Here is an 18353-nt window from a genome sequence, read left to right as displayed (position 1 = left end):
CCTTTCTTCCTATTTAGCCAAGTATTAGGTACACAGATACATTAGGGGAAAAGTAATATGAGTTTCAAAGGACTGGGATTTTTGTTAGGGGACCTTACCTCAAAGGCCCTCTCCATATTGTGGCACCAACCTGTGCTAGTTACAACACTATGCTTCAGGGCACCCCTGAGGGTATGTCTACACTACAAAATTACGTTGACTCAAGTTATGTCAGCATACAGCCACCGCAGTAATTAAATCACTTTTGCATTGCCACACTACATGCCTTGTGTTGGCGGTGCCCATCCTTACCATGAGCACTTGTATTAACTGAACTATCATAGAGTCATCAAATCATTGAGAGGTCATCTAGTCCAGTACCCTGCACTCAGGGTAGGGCTAAGTATTATCTAGACCAGTGGTTGCCAAACTTGTTCCACTGCTTGTGCAGGGAAAGCCCCTGGCGGGCCACGCCGGTTTGTTTATCTGCTGTGTCTGCAGGTTCGGCCGATCACGGCTCCCAGTGGCCACGGTTCGCTGCTCCAGGCCAATGGGAGCTGCTGGAAGCAGCGCGGGCAGAGGGATGTACTTTCCCTGCAAAAGTGGTGGAACAAGTTTGGGAACCACTGATCTAGACCACCCCAACAGGTGTTTGTCTAACCTGCTCTTAAAAATCTCCAATGATGGAGATTCCACAACCTCCCTAGGCAATTTATTTCAGTTCTTAACCACCCTGACAGGAAGTTTTTCCTAATGTCATAGAACCTTAGAATCATAGACTATCAGGGTTGGAAGGGACCTCAGGAGGTCATCTAGTCCAACCCCCTGTTCAAAGTAGGACCAATCCCCAACTAAATCATCCCAGCCAGGGCATTGTCAAGCCTGACCTTAAAAACTTCAAAGGAAGGAGATTCCACCCCCTCCCTAGGTAACGCATTCCAGTGCTTCACCACCCTCCTAGTGAAAAAGTTTTTCCTAATATCCAACCTAAACCTCCCCCACTGCAACTTGAGACCATTACTCCTCATTCTGTCATCTGCTACCACTGAGAACAGTCTAGATCCATCCTCTTTGGAACCCGTTTCAGGTAGTTGAAAGCAGCTATCAAATCCCCCCACCTTCCTCAGACTAAACAATCCCATGTCCAACCTAAACTGCCCTTACTGCAATTTAAGCCCAGTGTGGGGCATTGTGGAACAGTTTCTGAAAGCCAGTAACAGTCGTTGGAAGCAATGCAGGGTCTAGACTGATACTGTGTCAACCTAACCACATCAACATGGACTCTACACCTCTTCTGGAGTGGAGTTATTAAGTTGGTGTAGCAGGGCAGTTACGTTGGCAGGAGCAAAATTTGAGTGTGGACACTTACATAGTTAGATCAAGGTAAGCTGCCTCACGTCAACCTAACTCAGTAGTGTAGAGCAGGCCGGAGTTAATGAAAATGGTGCTGGAGAATCCACAATGAGGGCAGTCCAAAAGGACATTCATTGTTGCTTCTCTGAGTGGGAAGAGAGAAAAGACCTTCCCACCCACCCAAATGGTGATGAACAGACAGACTCTACCTGGGCATTCCCATGAGGGGAGTGAAGGACAACATGTGAAAGGACTTCAAGGCTGCCTTGAGACAAATCAACTGTCTTCCTAGCATATTACTTTTGTTACCCAGTCTTCCTCCTCCCCTCCATCCGGGCTCCCTTGTTTGTCTGTAAGCAATTGGGGGCAGGGACTGTTTACTACGTATTTGTACAGTATCTAGCACAATGGGCCCCTGAACTGGCTGGCCTTTAGGCACTACCATGATACCAATGCTAATTCTCCAAGAGTTGTTGGGCTAGATACTGGAATTACTGATGACACTCTAGCCTGTGTTCTGCAGGAGGTCAGACTAGATGATCATAATGTTTCTTTCTAGCCTTCAGATCTATTAAAGTCTTGCCTGATTGCAATTCTCCAGCTAACATATATTAAATATAGATATATATATTTATATTAAATTACATTATACAGTTCAGCTAAAATTACTAGCTCTAGTATAAAGTGATTCAAAATTAATTTAAATATAGTGCTAAAAATTTCTCTTACATGGTTGAATAATTACTGTGATACAGTTTCAATAGGGCAAAGACCGGAAATGTCTCATATGAATATCATTAAGAGCATCCCAACTGGATGGGCATTTTAGGACAATATAGCTCATTACATGTAAAGTCAGTCATAAAACAAGCCCACTACAGAAACAGAGCAAAAAGATTTAAATAAGCAATGTAAGATAAGTTAAACAAGCCAGTCATTAAATATATATTTTAAAAATATTTTACAATAGCTTTGGATAACCACATTGTTTATAATCCATGTGTGCTTAATGTTTTAAATGTACAACCTCATTTTAAGCAACATGCCTAGCTTATTTCAGCTAGACAAAATAACTTTCTGCATTTCATCACTTTGTTTAAAGTGTGCAATTAATTTGCATGTGTGAATTTAGTGTGTGAAAAAGTGATAGACAAAGCTAGAGCTAAAATAGTTTGGAGTGAATAGTTTATTCACTAAATTTTGCCTTTTCTGTTTGTAAATTTTCTGTCGGATGCTCCTTATTTTCTTGAATGGGTTCATTATTCAAATGATTTCTACAAGCAATTTTCTAGCTATAGACCATTTATGATCAATTTGCTATGAGTATTCTGTTTTTGAAATTTGAGCAATGATCGCTAGCTTTGATTGGACACAGAAGTCACATGACACGATTCTATTCCCTAACTGGATAAATGTGAGTCTTAGAATCAGGCTGTAGTGAGAATATTTGATGTGAGAATTCAAGGTTTGATTTCCATTAATTTACTGTAATGCTCACTTTTTCAGTGAACATCCCTGCTGGTAAACTCATTTGCTGGAATACAAAATGGGTGAGACTACAGCTGGAGCTTATTTGAGGACAGTTTTGGAGGGATTCACCCATCTTAGTTTCAGTCTCCAAGACTTTCAGTATATCTTCTCTTTATCCATAGGGCACGTACAGCACAAACTTCCCTGTACTACCTGGTCAGCATGCCTCTGCTCTCCTGGAACGACCACCTCTAGGGATACATTTACAACAGCACTATTCCCAACATTTGCCTACCACTGATGCTGCTCCATCAGTCATAGCATTGGTGGAACTGCTAGAGAATGCAGGATTGCAGGTGTTTTCACCATCAGGTCACACTCTGAACACAATTCAACAATGGGGTGATAAAGACAAGCTCATGCATGCTCTCTTTTAGTGCTTATACCATTGGCAACTCTTGGAAGTACACCACTGGTAGACAAACAGTGCCAAAAAGCTAGCGTAGACAAGGCTCTAGGGCAGAAAAGTCTCCGTGGCCCATTCAATCCTTGGTCTCTCTGCTGGGGCTTTCAGTAAATTCTAACTGTGTTTCAATAAATTCTAACAGGTGCCTCTGCACTGTCACCCAAGAAAATACTCTCTCTATTTGTATTTTGATAAACTGCCCTCTCCTAATATAACTTAACAGTCCAATTCCTGGAGGGGCAGTATGATAAATTTTAAGCCACTCTGTTTCCCAGATCTCATTCAGCAACACAATCCACACACAGCTACCCGCAATGCTCACAAGACAGCCTATAATTCATTACTACTGTATGGGTCTGAAAGGCGAGGTTGATAGGTTCTTTTGGCTCTCAAAGACTCAGCAATATTAATTAAAGTCAACCAAGAATTTTATGCAGTGGAGAAAGAAAGCAGTGGGGATGACAGGAAGCAGTAAATAAACAGAGGCCAAAACAGCTGAAGGAAGCTTATCAGGTCATCAGCTACACTGGAGTGGTCACCAGCCATGCTGCAAGGGATGGGATATGTCAAAGGAAGGGAAGGTTAGCTGCAGCTATTATGAGATGAGAGGGACTGAGGGAGCTGCGATTATTTAATGGAATGACAGATGGTTTGGTGGTTAAGACACAGAAAATGTTAGTTCTGTTTTTGCTGCAGACTTCCTTTGTGACATCAGGCAAGTCATCTAGGTGTTTGAGATCACCAGCTGGAGTGAGGGCATGAATTGACACAGTTAGATTCATTATGCATTGGGGGTGGAAGTACCTCTGAAGTAGCTAGTACTGGGACTCATCAATGTCAAACTGAGGATATCAGAATAGGTGGAGCATGTCTGTTCTTATATGCAAATTCCTGTGTTCCTTCTCTTGCCTAAAGTAAGCAGAGATGGGCAATTTTGTAAAGGCTCCATGTCTATGGCCAGTCCTCTGAAGCATTCTGGACCTTTATGCTCAAGAAACACTGCTGTGAGTGAGCCAGTGGCCATTATGGCCCAACTAGGCCCAGGGAGTTAAATAAAAGGCCAAGATGGAAAGAGGATTATCCGTAAGTGAATTTTTCCCCAACAATTTTTTTTATTGTGGTGTAGACAAAATAGTGACTTCACCTGCAGTCCCTAAGTGCTTTATCCCGCTCCTAAGAATTGTCCCAAAAGCTCAAGCCCATTTCCAGTTAAAGAACCAAGGCGCTACTATTCCAAGAGAAAGATATACCATACAGGGACTGAACAAACCCAGACACAAGCAAAGCCTGCAGTTCCGTTTTCTTTCTGCAGTTCCAACATTTATTTCAAGACTAGAAGTTTAGAAAGGAGAGAGAAAAGGAATGAAGGAGGAAAGTAAGTGAAATAAAATTTATGATCTCCAAAGTGCTAACATCCACAAGTCTGTGAAGTTGCTCATTAGTCAGACTTGTTCTGTCCAGTCCTACCATTCCTTCCTACTATGGCAGTTTGTCATGAGGACATTGGGTAGGGTCACTGGAACAGAACTGCTCAGTGCTATCACAATACAGCCCTTACAGCTGAATATATTATTATTATTATTACTACTATTTATATGGCAGTAATAGCTAGGAGCCCTTGTCATAGATCAGGACACAAAACACAGAACAAACAGATAGTAAGCTCTTTGGTGCAGGAATCTTGTAAGTTGTTATTGTAATTGTAGGTGAGTTTTTGAGTGGGAGGGAGAATGAAACACTGTATAAACGGGGGGGTATGTCTTCTCTATTCTATATTTCAGAATGGCTTTTGATTCGTTATGCAAAGATGACTTACTGCGCCCCAGGATACGAAGCGCTTCGAGCCTGACCCTTAGAAGCCAGAGCAATTACCAGACGCCACCTCTGACAGAGCTTCAACGCCTGCTGTGGACACATCAACCTTCCACTGGCCACGTGAATGAAGTCTGGCCAAACCTCTACGTGGGAGACTTGTAAGTGAGATTCTTCTAAAGAACCTGACCTCAAAATGAGACAAGAACTAGGAGATAAATGGGGGCGCTGTCAAATGAAATCACCTGAGAATGGAAGGTTTGGGAATCATCTGTTAATGGGGGGCCCAATCCTTGGGCCTGGTTGAACTATGCCTAGGGCAGGATCTAAAGGACAGGGGAGGAGAAGTCAGCTTTATGCCTCCTCTAATCCTAAAGCCAAAAGTGAGCATGGACTGCATCTCCTCTGTGGTAGTAGAGAAGCACTGCATCAGGACTGCATCAGTACAGCATCTAGGCACGCTACCAGTGCTTAAATAATAATGATACGTTTTTAAAAGTTTTCTTGGAAAAAATTTGGGTTTTCCAATGAAAACCTGAAAAAAACCTGATGGAAATGAAAAATTCACAAGAACCAGTTTGTGCTGAAAAAAACATATTGATGGGGAAAAAATCGAGCCGTGCCAGTTTGCTGGTATTTCAAAGCACCTAGCGTCTGCACTGTAACAACAATCAGCGCAGTAACCGACAGCAGCACAATTCCACTATAGTTTGGCCCAGAGGTTTGTAGGGCAGTGGGCAGAGAAATCCTTGCACAACACCCTGCAGACTCAAAGTGTTCCTTCTTTCAGATTTACAGCTCGGGACAAAGAGCAGCTGCGCCGAATGGGTATCACCCACATTGTGAATGCTGCAGCTGGCAGATATCATATTGACACTGGAGCTAAATTCTACAGAGACCTGCCTGTAGATTATTATGGAATAGAAGCGGACGATGATCCACATTTTGATCTCAGCATTTACTTCTATCAGGCTGCCAGATATATAAGAGCAGCGTTGAATTCTCCACGAGGTAACAACACTGGCTATGCATGTTACGTGGCTTCAGCATAAAAACAAGCAGAGCAAGTCATCAGCTAGCATTCAGCACAAGCAGATTCCAAGTTGAGATGGGTGGGAATTGAAATACCTAATCCACCTGGTCACACAGCCACTACCCATAGTCCCACAGCTAGTCTGGTAAGCCAGTTAGCTCATTAGCCATAAAGGGAAGGTGAGTAGTTTCTCATTCAAATCTTAGCCCTGCCAAGAGAAGGAGACACAAAGCCTCGCTACAACTCAAATCTACTTTTATATCTCCCACTATGCTCACAACTTACTCTTCATGGAAGTGCTTCTCCAAAGCCTAGTGACACAAAGACTCCTATAGACTTCAGTGGGGTTTAGATCAAGTCCAGAGTCTCTTTCTGTGGCATTTAGAGATCCAAATCCTGAACCCCAGTACTCAGTCAGAGCAGCCAGGCTGTGTGCTGTGGGGGAAAATAAGCTGCACGCAGTTAGTGTGGCTACCGCCAGCCCACAACACAGGAACAAGGGCATCTTTAAGACCCATCTTCACAGGTCTCACAATTACAGTAACATCTCTGCTAATTCACTGTGAAGATTCAGTGCCCACCAGCACTCATAATTGCTCCCAGCACCTGTGGAGTGATCTGTCCCTGGGGTGTAGTATATAGCATGCAGAGCCATTAGACTAGCATGTCTTTAAACCACAATCACACACCCCTATGCAAGTGCATTTTCTGCAGGTTACAGATCACAGTTTCTTTACATCTGGTCACTGGAAAAAATAGAGGCAAATTTAAAAGATGTGGCACTATGGGTGGGAGTAAACATCACCAGCCCTTATGCACCAGCAAGAAAAACTCAAACTTCTCATGCGGAAAAAGAGATCATAGAATATCAGGGTTGGAAGGGACCTCAGGAGGTCATCTAGTCCAACCCCCTGCTCAAAGCAGGACCAAATCCCCAATTTTTGCCCCAGATCCCTAAATGGCCCCCTCAAGGATTGAACTCACAACCCTGGGTTTAGCAGGCCAGTGCTCAAACCACTTTCAAATCTGCAGTATACTTCAATGCCAAGAAGCCAGTGGTCTGAAATATTATACAGCACAGAAGAATTTAGGGCCAGATTTTTCAAACAAATGAGGTATGCTGTTGTACACTCAGCATTCAAAGTAATTAGCATGATAGCAAATGTGGGGGAAAGGCGTTGCCATTTCTTGAGCTGTGGTCGGCCCCTTTTGGCCCCCTAGGGGAGAGCAGGTTGCATCTGCTTTCTGCCAGGACAATCTTCGTGAGTGGATTCTCTCTGTGGTCAGGAGGCATATACCCTGTGGTGAATCCAGATAGTTAAGTGCAAATCTTTAACGGGAGGGTTTTCCACAGCACCACAAAGTTAAGTGATTACAGACTTACACAAATGGTAATTATGCACCTAAAGGCCTGTTCTGTTTCAACAATTACAAGGTTTTACAGCAACATAGATCCTAAACAGTAATTATTAGGGTAGGATGTACCTGACACCAAGGTCCATAGCTACTACACTCTAGGGTTAGTCCTAAGCAGCAAAATTTGGACCTGGATTGTGAACACCCAGAAGTTCAAAGGCTATTTGGAAGACTTGATCTGTCCCATCATAAAGATTTACTTGGGCTTTGAAAAACTGAGGTCTATGTCTGGCATTCAAAACCACCACCAAAGTTGAGGGAGTTTGGATCTGGACCCATTTCTACTACAGTGTGTGCTATTTACAAATTAAGTCAGCCCCCTGAAGAAAGGTAGACTCCATTGTAAATTCTAGCATAGAGAATATACAAAGGAATAAAACATGAGAACCAAGCTGACTTACAGGCTCCCTTCCCCTCAGATAATGTTAGTACAACTTTGCCCACAAAGGAAATACAAAGCCTTTCTGGGTACATTCCAGAATACTGAAAGTGGAACAGTTAAGAAAATAGACTAGATTGTTGCCCCATGGAACTACAGTATGGGTATAAGGTAATCACAGCTGAACTAATCATAGCTAGAATTGATATTTAGTTCGAGTGTTACGGCTATAGATATTACTTTACTGAACTACCCGAGTCTACATGCCAGAAGGAGTGCTGGGAATGGAGAGAAAATCAAATTAAAAAAAACACTCAATCCAGCTGCTGCTGACAGTCATCATTTTAAGTTTTTTTTTTTTTAAAGGGGTGGCAGAGTTGGATACATATACAAACAAGATGTTCTGGAAGCACAATTCCCTGAGCTACAGCAACTCAGCAGCTCAATATCCAGGGCCTGCACAGGAAAGAAAGGAGGGATGGGTGTGTTATCCACATCTTTTAGAAGAGGGGGGAAAAAATAGCTGCATTTACTTAAAAGTACTGATGCACAACAACAGAAAGGTACCAGGTAACACGAGGGCCGTTCATTTTAAAGTCAGGATATACCATGTTTAATCGAGAAACTGTTTGGTAGAACTGCCACTTAATTATGACTAATTCGTTCCACACAGCTTTTTAGAAGGTATTTTTTATTAACTTGTTCATCCAGGATGATACTGAGTCACATTTAAGTATATATGATGCACACACACACATACTGGTTTTTTTAAGCTGTGAATCAAATACTTTATCTTTAGAATTACACTTGAGGCCAGATTCTGTTCTGTTACGCCATTGTAAATCCAGAGTAATGCCACTGAAATCGGAGTGACTCCAGATTTATGCTAGTGTAACTGATCAGGAGATGTTCCCAGTGGGGTAGGTTTGGTTTTGTTTGTCTTCAGTGGGAGCTCTATTGTATCCTTAAAGGGGAACTGTTGTCTTAAGTATTGGACACTCTTGACCTCCTTTCCACCAATACTATTCTGGAGTATTGGTAAGTAAAGGAGCATCTGTCACCCTCAATGTGCAACCTCTTACATCTTGACTGTCACAGAGGCTGCTGCCGTAGCCAGGCCATGAGAGCACTATTTCATGAGGTGCCACCATTCCAGCTTCTTTGGCTTGTGCCCTGCTTGAAAACCAGCCACTCCATACCTGCATGGCCCTATGGCACACAGTCAGTACAACTGTTGGTTTCAACTGACAATGTAACTACCACGGTAGTTTGAGAATCCCCATTCATGGGTCAGCAAGTGAGAGGAGTCTCCTCCAAGCAAGCTAATCCATGCAGCCAGAAATGTTTCTGGCTGATCTTTTACTGAACTTGTTTGCTTCAGATAGGAGAAGGCGCTAGAGGAGAGAACACCACCATGAATATCAATTTCGCCCCTTTGCATGGGAATGTGTACAATTTGCATTTTTTCAGACTATAACTAAACGTGAATGCACAGCTGCAGGTTTTGATAAAGTCTGCAGAAGGAGAAAAATAATCTGTGGGCACAGATGAGAGAAGTCCATGGACAATTATTAGACTATCTGCATGCAGAGAGAAAGGTTTGCAAATACAGGATTTTCCTTTTATTGATCTGTGCACATATTTTAAACAAGCAGATGAAAACCATCAATTAACTCATTGAAATTATGGGTGCTCAGAAAAGACCATTCTTCTAACATCGTGCTGGTGGAAATGCAAAAGTTGGTCTCCCCGTAAGGGAGGCAGAGCGGCCCAGCAACTTAACAAGAATTTTCCTCCTTGAATCTGCTGCAGGCTCATTAGGCATGTCACTTAACCTCTCACTTTCCCCACCTGATCACAATTCTTAGCCACATCTGTAGAGCATTTTCAAACCCCCAGATAAAAGGCGCGATACAGCATAAGGGCTTGTCTATACAGCACAGCAAAGTGTGTTAGAGGGGCTGATTTCTAAAGCGTTGTGTACTAACTGTCCCCTGTATGCCCTGCTGGCATGAACCAAAAGTTCCCTTGGGTGCATTAACGTAGAAATCACATCCCTCTAGTGAGCATTGCTATGCCGTGTAGATGAGCCCTATGTTGGAAGTCGGCCTTTGCTATTGTTCAGCTGATAGTAAAGACACAGATAATTGGTTCTGCCCATAGCTTTATGGTAGTGGGTAAAATGAAACAAGTGATGAGAAAAACAAGGGTAAGTGAGAAGATTCACAGATACGTAGAATAGGCCAGATCCTCAGCTGTTGTACATTGATGTTACTCCACTGAAGTCAATGGGGCAGGGCCCATTTACACTGGCTGAAGAGCTGGTTCACGGTTTTAACCCAAATTAGTTCAGTCCTATGAGGAAGCAAAGGCTAATTCAAGGCATTCAGCTCAGTTAATGATGGGTAACAAAAAGGACAATCAGATCTTATGTGCTGTAATGTCTAATTTGTTTAACAACATTCAATTTTCCAACTTGAATTTGGCCAACAAAGTTGAATTTGCAAAATTCATCCCTGGTGAAGCCCTGTCAAGTCAGTGGAGTTACATCAGGGACGAATCTGAGATAATAGCCATAATCCGTTGTTAGAAAGGAAGTGTTATTGTTCTATGTAAATCCCAATCAGATGACAGGTCTTCATCCATCCATGGCATGTCTAGCTTTCTGCTTACTCTATTTTGGGAATGAGGACCTGGAGCATGGATACCAGACGCCAAGGTGTCTTTACTAGCTGCTTCCCTGCTAGAGGCTTAGGTAATATTCTGCCATCAGAAGTGCTCAGGTCTGCCATCCAGAACATACCCATTTCAGGCTCTATTCAGTAAAACAAGTGCAATACATCACGGTGAGTTCAGATTGCACTTATCCCATTTATATCAACTGCTATCAGACAAGGATCACAGCCTGTAAGAAGAGCTAAATAGCAACATGGCTTTTTTCCCCCTTACTCAAGTTTAACATTCATTCGTTTGCTGCAAAACAATCACATAGTAAATTAAAATCCTCTTTCATTAGAGCAATTTCACACTAATGAAATCATTTCATGTGAATGATTTATCTGCATCAAACAGTCACTTTATTGTCAGCACACAGAATTCATCCTAATCTCTGTGCAACAAAGGACAGCAGCCAGGAATAAAGACTGAAAATATAAAGGAGGTAAATTATCTTAATCTACATGCCATGGTGATGAGTGCTTTAGAAAGCTAGGTAGATTAGCTCTAAAGCCAATCATAGGCTGGTCTAGTGTCTTGGTGGGAGACCTTCAGAAATTAATAGCTGATATGAAAAGGAGTAATTTAAAGTGAAGATATAGTCAGAGAAGCAAATATGAAAAATCAGCACCTTCTTACTGCCTCCATCGTCTCTTTGTATTTGAGACATATCTACTCACTCACTGATAAAATCAAAGGTCTGCTGCTCCTAGCCCTGAAGAGGAGAGGCAGGTAGGGGAGAGGGACCTCTGGCTTTATCCTGCATCCCTAACAAAAAAGGGGTCAGGTAAGTTCCAGTGGTGGAATCTTTGGGGGTGCATAAGGAGGAAAAACCACAGCTTGGTCTCCAGACCCCAGATTAAATGTGGAGACTGACAGGGGTGCTGGAACAATTTTTATATTTATATACAATTTTTATGAGAGCCATTGAACCAAACTGTAAGTCCTCTATATAATGGAAACCACTTCACACCAGGACATACAGAAGCACCCCTAGTTCCAGCACCTATGGAGACTGGGCATACTTGAGATGGAAGAGTCATTGAGTGAGAATAAATATGGAACCTAACATTTAAAAAAAAACCACAGTCACTTTGCTGATTGCAGTCTCACCCTCCAAGGTCTTGTCTGTACGGCAAGCTAGTGCATGGCAAGTGAGGGGGTGAATCTACAACCGCCGCAAGCTAACTCGCCATGTGGACCCTGCTATCATGCACTAAAAGTTCCATACAGGAAATTTTAGTCAAAGTCAAAGCACATTATGGCACTTTCAGTGCATGGTGGCAGGATCCACACAGCGCAGCAAGCTAGAATGCTGTAGATTCACACGCCTGGCTAGCCGCTCACTAATTTACCATGTACACAAGCCCAAAGCCAACAAATGGAGTTCTGCCTGCCAAGTCTGACCTGAACCAAGGACAAAGAGACTCAGAACAGTCTCCTATTTTAACCACGCTGAATTTCAGGGACAGTTTGGATTTAGATCCAAATTGTTCTATGGCTCTAGTGCTGGGTCAGACACAAACCAGTAGGACCTTCTTTTCTGGATGTAGCTCAAACCCTGGACATTTTTAATATTATTATTTCTAGAGCTTCATAAACATGTACAGTGTTTTTCAGACACATAAAAGAAAGTGTCCCTGGCTTCTTCCAGGAACATCCTTTCTTCCAAGATTTCCACCTTTTGAGGCTGAGGTATGCAAGAACTCCTGGAGTCTCCCAGTGCCACTAACTTGATGTTTGACCTTGTGCAAGCAACTTAGGCTTGGATTTTAAAGAAACAAATGGGAGTTAGGCACCTGATTCCTACTTAATTTTAACAGGAGTTGTGTGCTTAACTCCTTTAGGCTCCTTTGAAAATCCCAGTCCAAACTTACCTGGGTCTCAACTGCCCCCTCTCTAAAATGAGGAGAGCAATGCAAAACCTATCTACCTACCAGGGGTATTGTGAGGATTGATGATGGCACAGAACTTTGAAAATGAAGCACTGCTGCAGTGCAAGGAATTCTCTTTTAAAGGCCATTTCCCTGACAGCACATATTGCCCTATTTTGCAAATACTCCCATTGACTTCAATGGAACTATTCACGGTGTAAAATACAATTCAGCATGAGAAAGGGGATCATGCTGCGGCTCACAGTCATTTCTGAAATCTGTAGATGAAAAGGGAAAAGGATAACCCAAGCAGCAGCTGATATTTTTTTAATTGCAAGATCAACACAAGAGATTTTTTTAAAAAGTTTGAAAGCCTGATCCATATCTGCTCTCAGCAGAGCAGAGTTTGTACTACTTCTTTGTAGTCTATGTTTGTCCTTTTCTTTCTATTGAAGCCATGTCTATATTTAGAGGCAGGGCTCAGGTTTCTTATGCCAGGATAGTGAAAGGTGACAGTCTCATCAGACACAGGCCATTTTGGCATGAAACCTTCTCTGACCCTGCTGACAGGAAGAGGTTTTAAACCACATGCTCGCTCATTCTCTGAGCATGTGACGATGAGGTCGTCATTAGTCAAAACTGCAACTGTTGCTATAAGCTCCTTAAATAAAAGCTGTGTCACAAAAGTAATGAAATGTGAGATGCAAGCCAATGCACAGAGTACAAGGTATTAACAGCCAGGGAGACAGGCACAGCAAACAAGTTTCTTTGGCTGGACAGATTGACATAATCCAACAGGGGTATCTTTGGCCTGCTCTACACTGGAAAATTAAGTTGGCTTAAATAGGTCACTTGGATACTTGACAAATCCACGCCCGAGTGTTTTAATTAAGCCAATCTAACCCTCAGCGCAGACAGTGCCAGGTCGACCTAGCTAGCGCCTCTGGGGGAGGTGGATTACCTACACCAATGGGAAAATGCCTCCTGTTGGCACAGGTAGTGTCTACACTGAAGCACTACAGCGGCACAGCTGTCCCATTTCAAGTGTAGACAAGCCCTTTTTTCCTGATCCCTGAGAATAGAGAAGCTAACATGCTGTTAGAAGGAACAAACCCAGGACAAACCCTGACAAGCTCTAGGCTGTACAATGGCCACATCATCAAACACCTCTGCATTTTAAAGGCTTACAATAACCACAATAATTGTAATCTGCTTCCAAGGGATAACAAAATGGGATATTTTCTGACCCACTGGGATCAGTTATTCTCGCTTTCTTCTGGACATAAGTTGTAACATATTCTAACAATATCTAGCTGAGTTGGATGAATAGCATTTGGTAAGCAGGAAATTTGATGGATTAGTGGCCTTTGGAAAATGAGTTGGTCTCAGACCTGCTTCTATAAAACTCCCATTCCCCATTTGGGCTGGATCCTGAATAGTGGGGAGTGCTGAGTGGCACTCCCACTAGTTTGAATGGAGGAGAAGAGAACTCAAGTACAGAACAGCTGTGGAAAGTGAACTACCCAATCATACCTAGAGAGGGTCTCTCCAGGACAGGATGGTGACACACTGCAGGATTTGCTATACTGCTCTTCCCATAGTTTGCACATTACTGAAAACAGTGGCACACTCAAGATAGTCAAAAGAAAAAAGAAAAGGAGTACTTGTGGCACCTTAGAGACTAACCAGTTTATTTGAGCATGAGCTTTCCTGAGCTACAGCTCACTTCATCGGATGCATAGCATATCGTGGAAACTGCAGAAGACATTATATACACACAGAGACCATGAAACAAAACTTCCTCCCACCCCACTCTCCTGCTGGTAACAGCTTATCTAAAGTGATCTTCAAGTAGGGCCATTTCCAGCACAAATCCAGGTTTTCTCACCCTTCCCCCCCCACACACACATACACACATACAAACTCACTCTCCTGCTGGTAATAGCCCATCCCTCTTTGAAACCTCTCTTTATAATGCGCATGATAATCAAGGTGGGTCATTTCCAGCACTAATCCAGGTTCTCTCACCCCCCACACACACACACCCCCCTCCAAAAACCACACACACAAACTCACTCTCCTGCTGGCAATAGCTCATCTTACAATGTGCACAGCAATAATCCAAGTTTAACCAGAACGTCTTGGGGGGGGGGGGTTGTAGGAAAAAAACAAGGGGAGATAGGCTACCTTGCATAATGACTTAGCCACTCCCAGTCTCTATTCAAGCCCAAATTAATAGTATCCAATTTGCAAATGAATTCCAATTCAGCAGTTTCTCGCTGGAGTCTGGATTTGAAGTTTTTTTGCTTTAAGATAGCGACCCTCATGTCTGTGATTGCGTGACCAGAGAGATTGAAGTGCTCTCCGACTGGTTTATGAATGTTATAATTCTTAACATCTGATTTGTGTCCATTTATTCTTTTACGTAGAGACTGTCCAGTTTGACCAATGTACATGGCAGAGGGGCATTGCTGGCACATGATGGCATATATCACATTGGTGGATGTGCAGGTGAACGAGTCTCTGATAGTGTGGCTGATGTTGGGTACCCGCATGGCCCCACAGTATGTCAACATTTTTATGGCTGATTTAGAACAACGCTTCCTCAGCTCTCGTCCCCTAACGCCCCTACTTTACTTGCGCTATATTGATGACATCTTCATCATCTGGACCCATGGAAAAGCAGCCCTTGAGGAATTCCACCATGATTTCAACAATTTCCATCCCACCATCAACCTCAGCCTGCTCCAGTCCACACAAGAGATCCACTTCCTGGACACTACAGTGCTAATAAACGATGGTCACATCAACACCACCCTATACCGGAAACCTACTGACCGCTATTCCTACCTACATGCCTCCAGCTTTCACCCTGACCACACCACACGATCCATCGTCTACAGCCAAGCTCTGCGATACAACCGCATTTGCTCCAACCCCTCAGACAGAGACCAACACCTACAAGATCTCTATCAAGCATTCTTACAACTACAATACCCACCTGCGGAAGTGAAGAAACAGATTGATAGAGCCAGAAGAGTTCCCAGAAGTCACCTACTACAGGACAGGCCTAACAAAGAAAATAACAGAACGCCACTAGCCGTCACCTTCAGCCCCCAACTAAAACCCCTCCAACGCATTATTAAGGATCTACAACCTATCCTGAAGGATGACCCAACACTCTCACAAATCTTGGGAGAAAGGCCAGTCCTTGCCTACAGACAGCCCCCCAACCTGAAGCGAATACTCACCAACAACCACATACCACACAACAGAACCACTAACCCAGGAACCTATCCTTGCAACAAAGCCCGTTGCCAACTGTGCCCACATATCTATTCAGGGGACACCATCACAGGGCCTAACAACATCAGCCACACTATCAGAGGCTCGTTCACCTGCACATCCACCAATGTGATATATGCCATCATGTGCCAGCAATGCCCCTCTGCCATGTACATTGGTCAAACTGGACAGTCTCTACGTAAAAGAATAAATGGACACAAATCAGATGTTAAGAATTATAACATTCATAAACCAGTCGGAGAACACTTCAATCTCTCTGGTCACGCAATCACAGACATGAGGGTCGCTATCTTAAAGCAAAAAAACTTCAAATCCAGACTCCAGCGAGAAACTGCTGAATTGGAATTCATTTGCAAATTGGATACTATTAATTTGGGCTTGAATAGAGACTGGGAGTGGCTAAGTCATTATGCAAGGTAGCCTATCTCCCCTTGTTTTTTTCCTACAAACCCCCCCCCCCCCAAGACGTTCTGGTTAAACTTGGATTATTGCTGTGCACATTGTAAGATGAGCTATTGCCAGCAGGAGAGTGAGTTTGTGTGTGTGGTTTTTGGGGCGGGGTGTGTGTGTGGGGGGGGTGAGAAAACCTGGATTAGTGCTGGAAATGACCCACCTTGATTATCATGCGCATTATAAAGAAAGGTTTCAAAGAGGGATGGGCTATTACCAGCAGGAGAGTGAGTTTGTATGTGTGTATGTGTGTGTGTGGGGGGGAGAAGGGTGAGAAAACCTGGATTTGTGCTGGAAATGGCCCTACTTGAAGATCACTTTAGATAAGCTGTTACCAGCAGGAGAGTGGGGTGGGAGGAAGTTTTGTTTCATGGTCTCTGTGTGTATATAATGTCTTCTGCAGTTTCCACGATATGCTATGCATCCGATGAAGTGAGCTGTAGCTCACGAAAGCTCATGCTCAAATAAACTGGTTAGTCTCTAAGGTGCCACAAGTACTCCTTTTCTTTTTACGAATACAGACTAACACGGCTGTTACTCTGAAACCTGTCAAGATAGTCAATTATCCATTTTTAAAGTTACCTGCTAGTAAAGAATGAACTGGATGTCATAGGGATAGCAGCAATTGCTAAGCCCTTGTTGTAAAAGGAAAAAGCAAAGAGAATCATATTCAAATGAGTGCAGACAGCCTATTCAAATGTTAGGCTACTTTCCTCAAAGAAATGCCAATTAGGACTTAATTTTCACTCTCAGCTCCAAGAGGTGTCAGCACCTCTGAAAAGTCTTCCCCTCCGTGCTGCAGGCAGATAAATAGAGCAGGTAGAACAATGGGGAAATTTTGCAAAAGTTGGTTCACTTTTTTTGTTGGGAAATTTTGAAATTCAGAGTTTTTCAGCCAGCTCTTCTAGTAATACTTCGCCTTTCTATACCCGCTTTCATGGAAAGGCTCTCTGCCCACATTTTATGGGCAGACCTGTGAGCCAAAGAGCTTTGCAGAAGGATGAGTATAGTTCCCACTGCTGTGGATGAGGAAACCCAAACATAGAAGGGTGAAGGGCTGGACTGGCACCTTCCAGTTTGTCATGAGGGCAGGGACCAAATGGCAACTCAGTCACAGTTCAGTCCCTCCTCATTTCATGGTAGAAGTAAGCTGTTCCAGCCCTTCTTCTGGCATGCGTCCCTTCCCCCTTTGTGCTAGCTTAGCTCCACTGGCAGGTTCGTTGCGGGAGGATCCACCTTCACTCTGCACCCACTTGCACAGGATGGTGAGTAGGGTCTGGCTCTGCGGGTCAAGTACAGGTCCTTACACCTCCTTACTCCCCTATCTGCGCCTGCATCTGGAGTGATGAATGACTTGCCAAATAAGCCAATGGCCCACTATAGAACCTCGGAGGACATGTCTACACTGCACCTGGGACCACAGACTTGCAAGAGCAGGGCTCGTGCTAGCCTGCTAAAAGTAACTGTGTAGATGTTGCGGCTCAGGCTGGAACTCAGGCTCTGAAGCCTTGGCAGGTGGAAGTGAGATTCAGAGCCTGAGCCTCAATGTCAAAGCACCATCTACTCAGGTATTTTGAGTGCACTAGCATGAGTCTGGGAACCCAGGCTGGGAGGTTTGCTCTCAGATGCAATGTAGACATACCCTGAGTTTGTCTATCCTCGACCATCAGACTACATTCCCTCACAGATGATGTACCATGTCTGGTCTGATCATGAAAGTCTAGATGCTCCTGTCTGCAGCGAGTTTGCCAGCAGTAGCCCGGCCAAGCTCAGCCTGGATGAACTCCATCAGCAGATATGGTGTATAATAGTGACACCTGCTCTCTCTCTCTTATTTTCAGGCAGAGTATTAGTTCACTGTGCAATGGGGATCAGCCGATCAGCAACACTTGTACTTGCTTTCTTAATGATCTGTGAAAACAAGACCCTTGTTGATGCAATTCAGGCTGTGTGTAAACATCGAGGGGTCTGTCCCAATTCCGGCTTCCTCAAACAGCTTCAGGAGCTAGACATGCGATTAGCGAGGGAGAAAGGAAGAGAAGCAGATCCCCTCAGATTTTAGATGGGGAGATGTCTTCTGATTACAGACCAAGAGATACA

General features: G+C 43.5%; 1 protein-coding gene across 1 annotated transcript; it reads left to right on the top strand.

The window, feature by feature from the left end:
- Nucleotides 1–4192: 4192 nt before the first annotated feature.
- On the top strand, nt 4193–18315 carry LOC141991329 (dual specificity protein phosphatase 13B-like). Its single transcript, XM_074959633.1, has 5 exons — nt 4193–4228; nt 4555–4643; nt 5050–5241; nt 5871–6091; nt 18095–18315. The coding sequence occupies exons 1-5, from the start codon at nt 4193–4195 to the stop codon at nt 18313–18315; spliced, it is 759 nt and encodes a 252-aa protein (XP_074815734.1).
- Nucleotides 18316–18353: the final 38 nt, after the last annotated feature.

The sequence above is a fragment of the Natator depressus genome, chromosome 7 (genome assembly GCF_965152275.1).
Source record: "Natator depressus isolate rNatDep1 chromosome 7, rNatDep2.hap1, whole genome shotgun sequence".
Lineage (NCBI taxonomy): Eukaryota > Metazoa > Chordata > Testudines > Cheloniidae > Natator > Natator depressus.
The sequence above is the reverse complement of the archived record's forward strand: the minus strand, read 5'-3'. Positions and strand labels throughout refer to the sequence as shown.

Bases quoted from the DNA above. Each gene is read 5' to 3' on its own strand.
- LOC141991329 (XM_074959633.1), top strand. From the start codon at position 4,193: ATGGGCAATTTTGTAAAGGCTCCATGTCTATGGCCA. The intron at 4,229-4,554 runs GTCCTCTGAAGC...ACACAAGCAAAG, and splicing joins AGGCTCCATGTCTATGGCCA to CCTGCAGTTCCGTTTTCTTT. The intron at 6,092-18,094 runs GTAACAACACTG...TCTTATTTTCAG, and splicing joins AGCGTTGAATTCTCCACGAG to GCAGAGTATTAGTTCACTGT.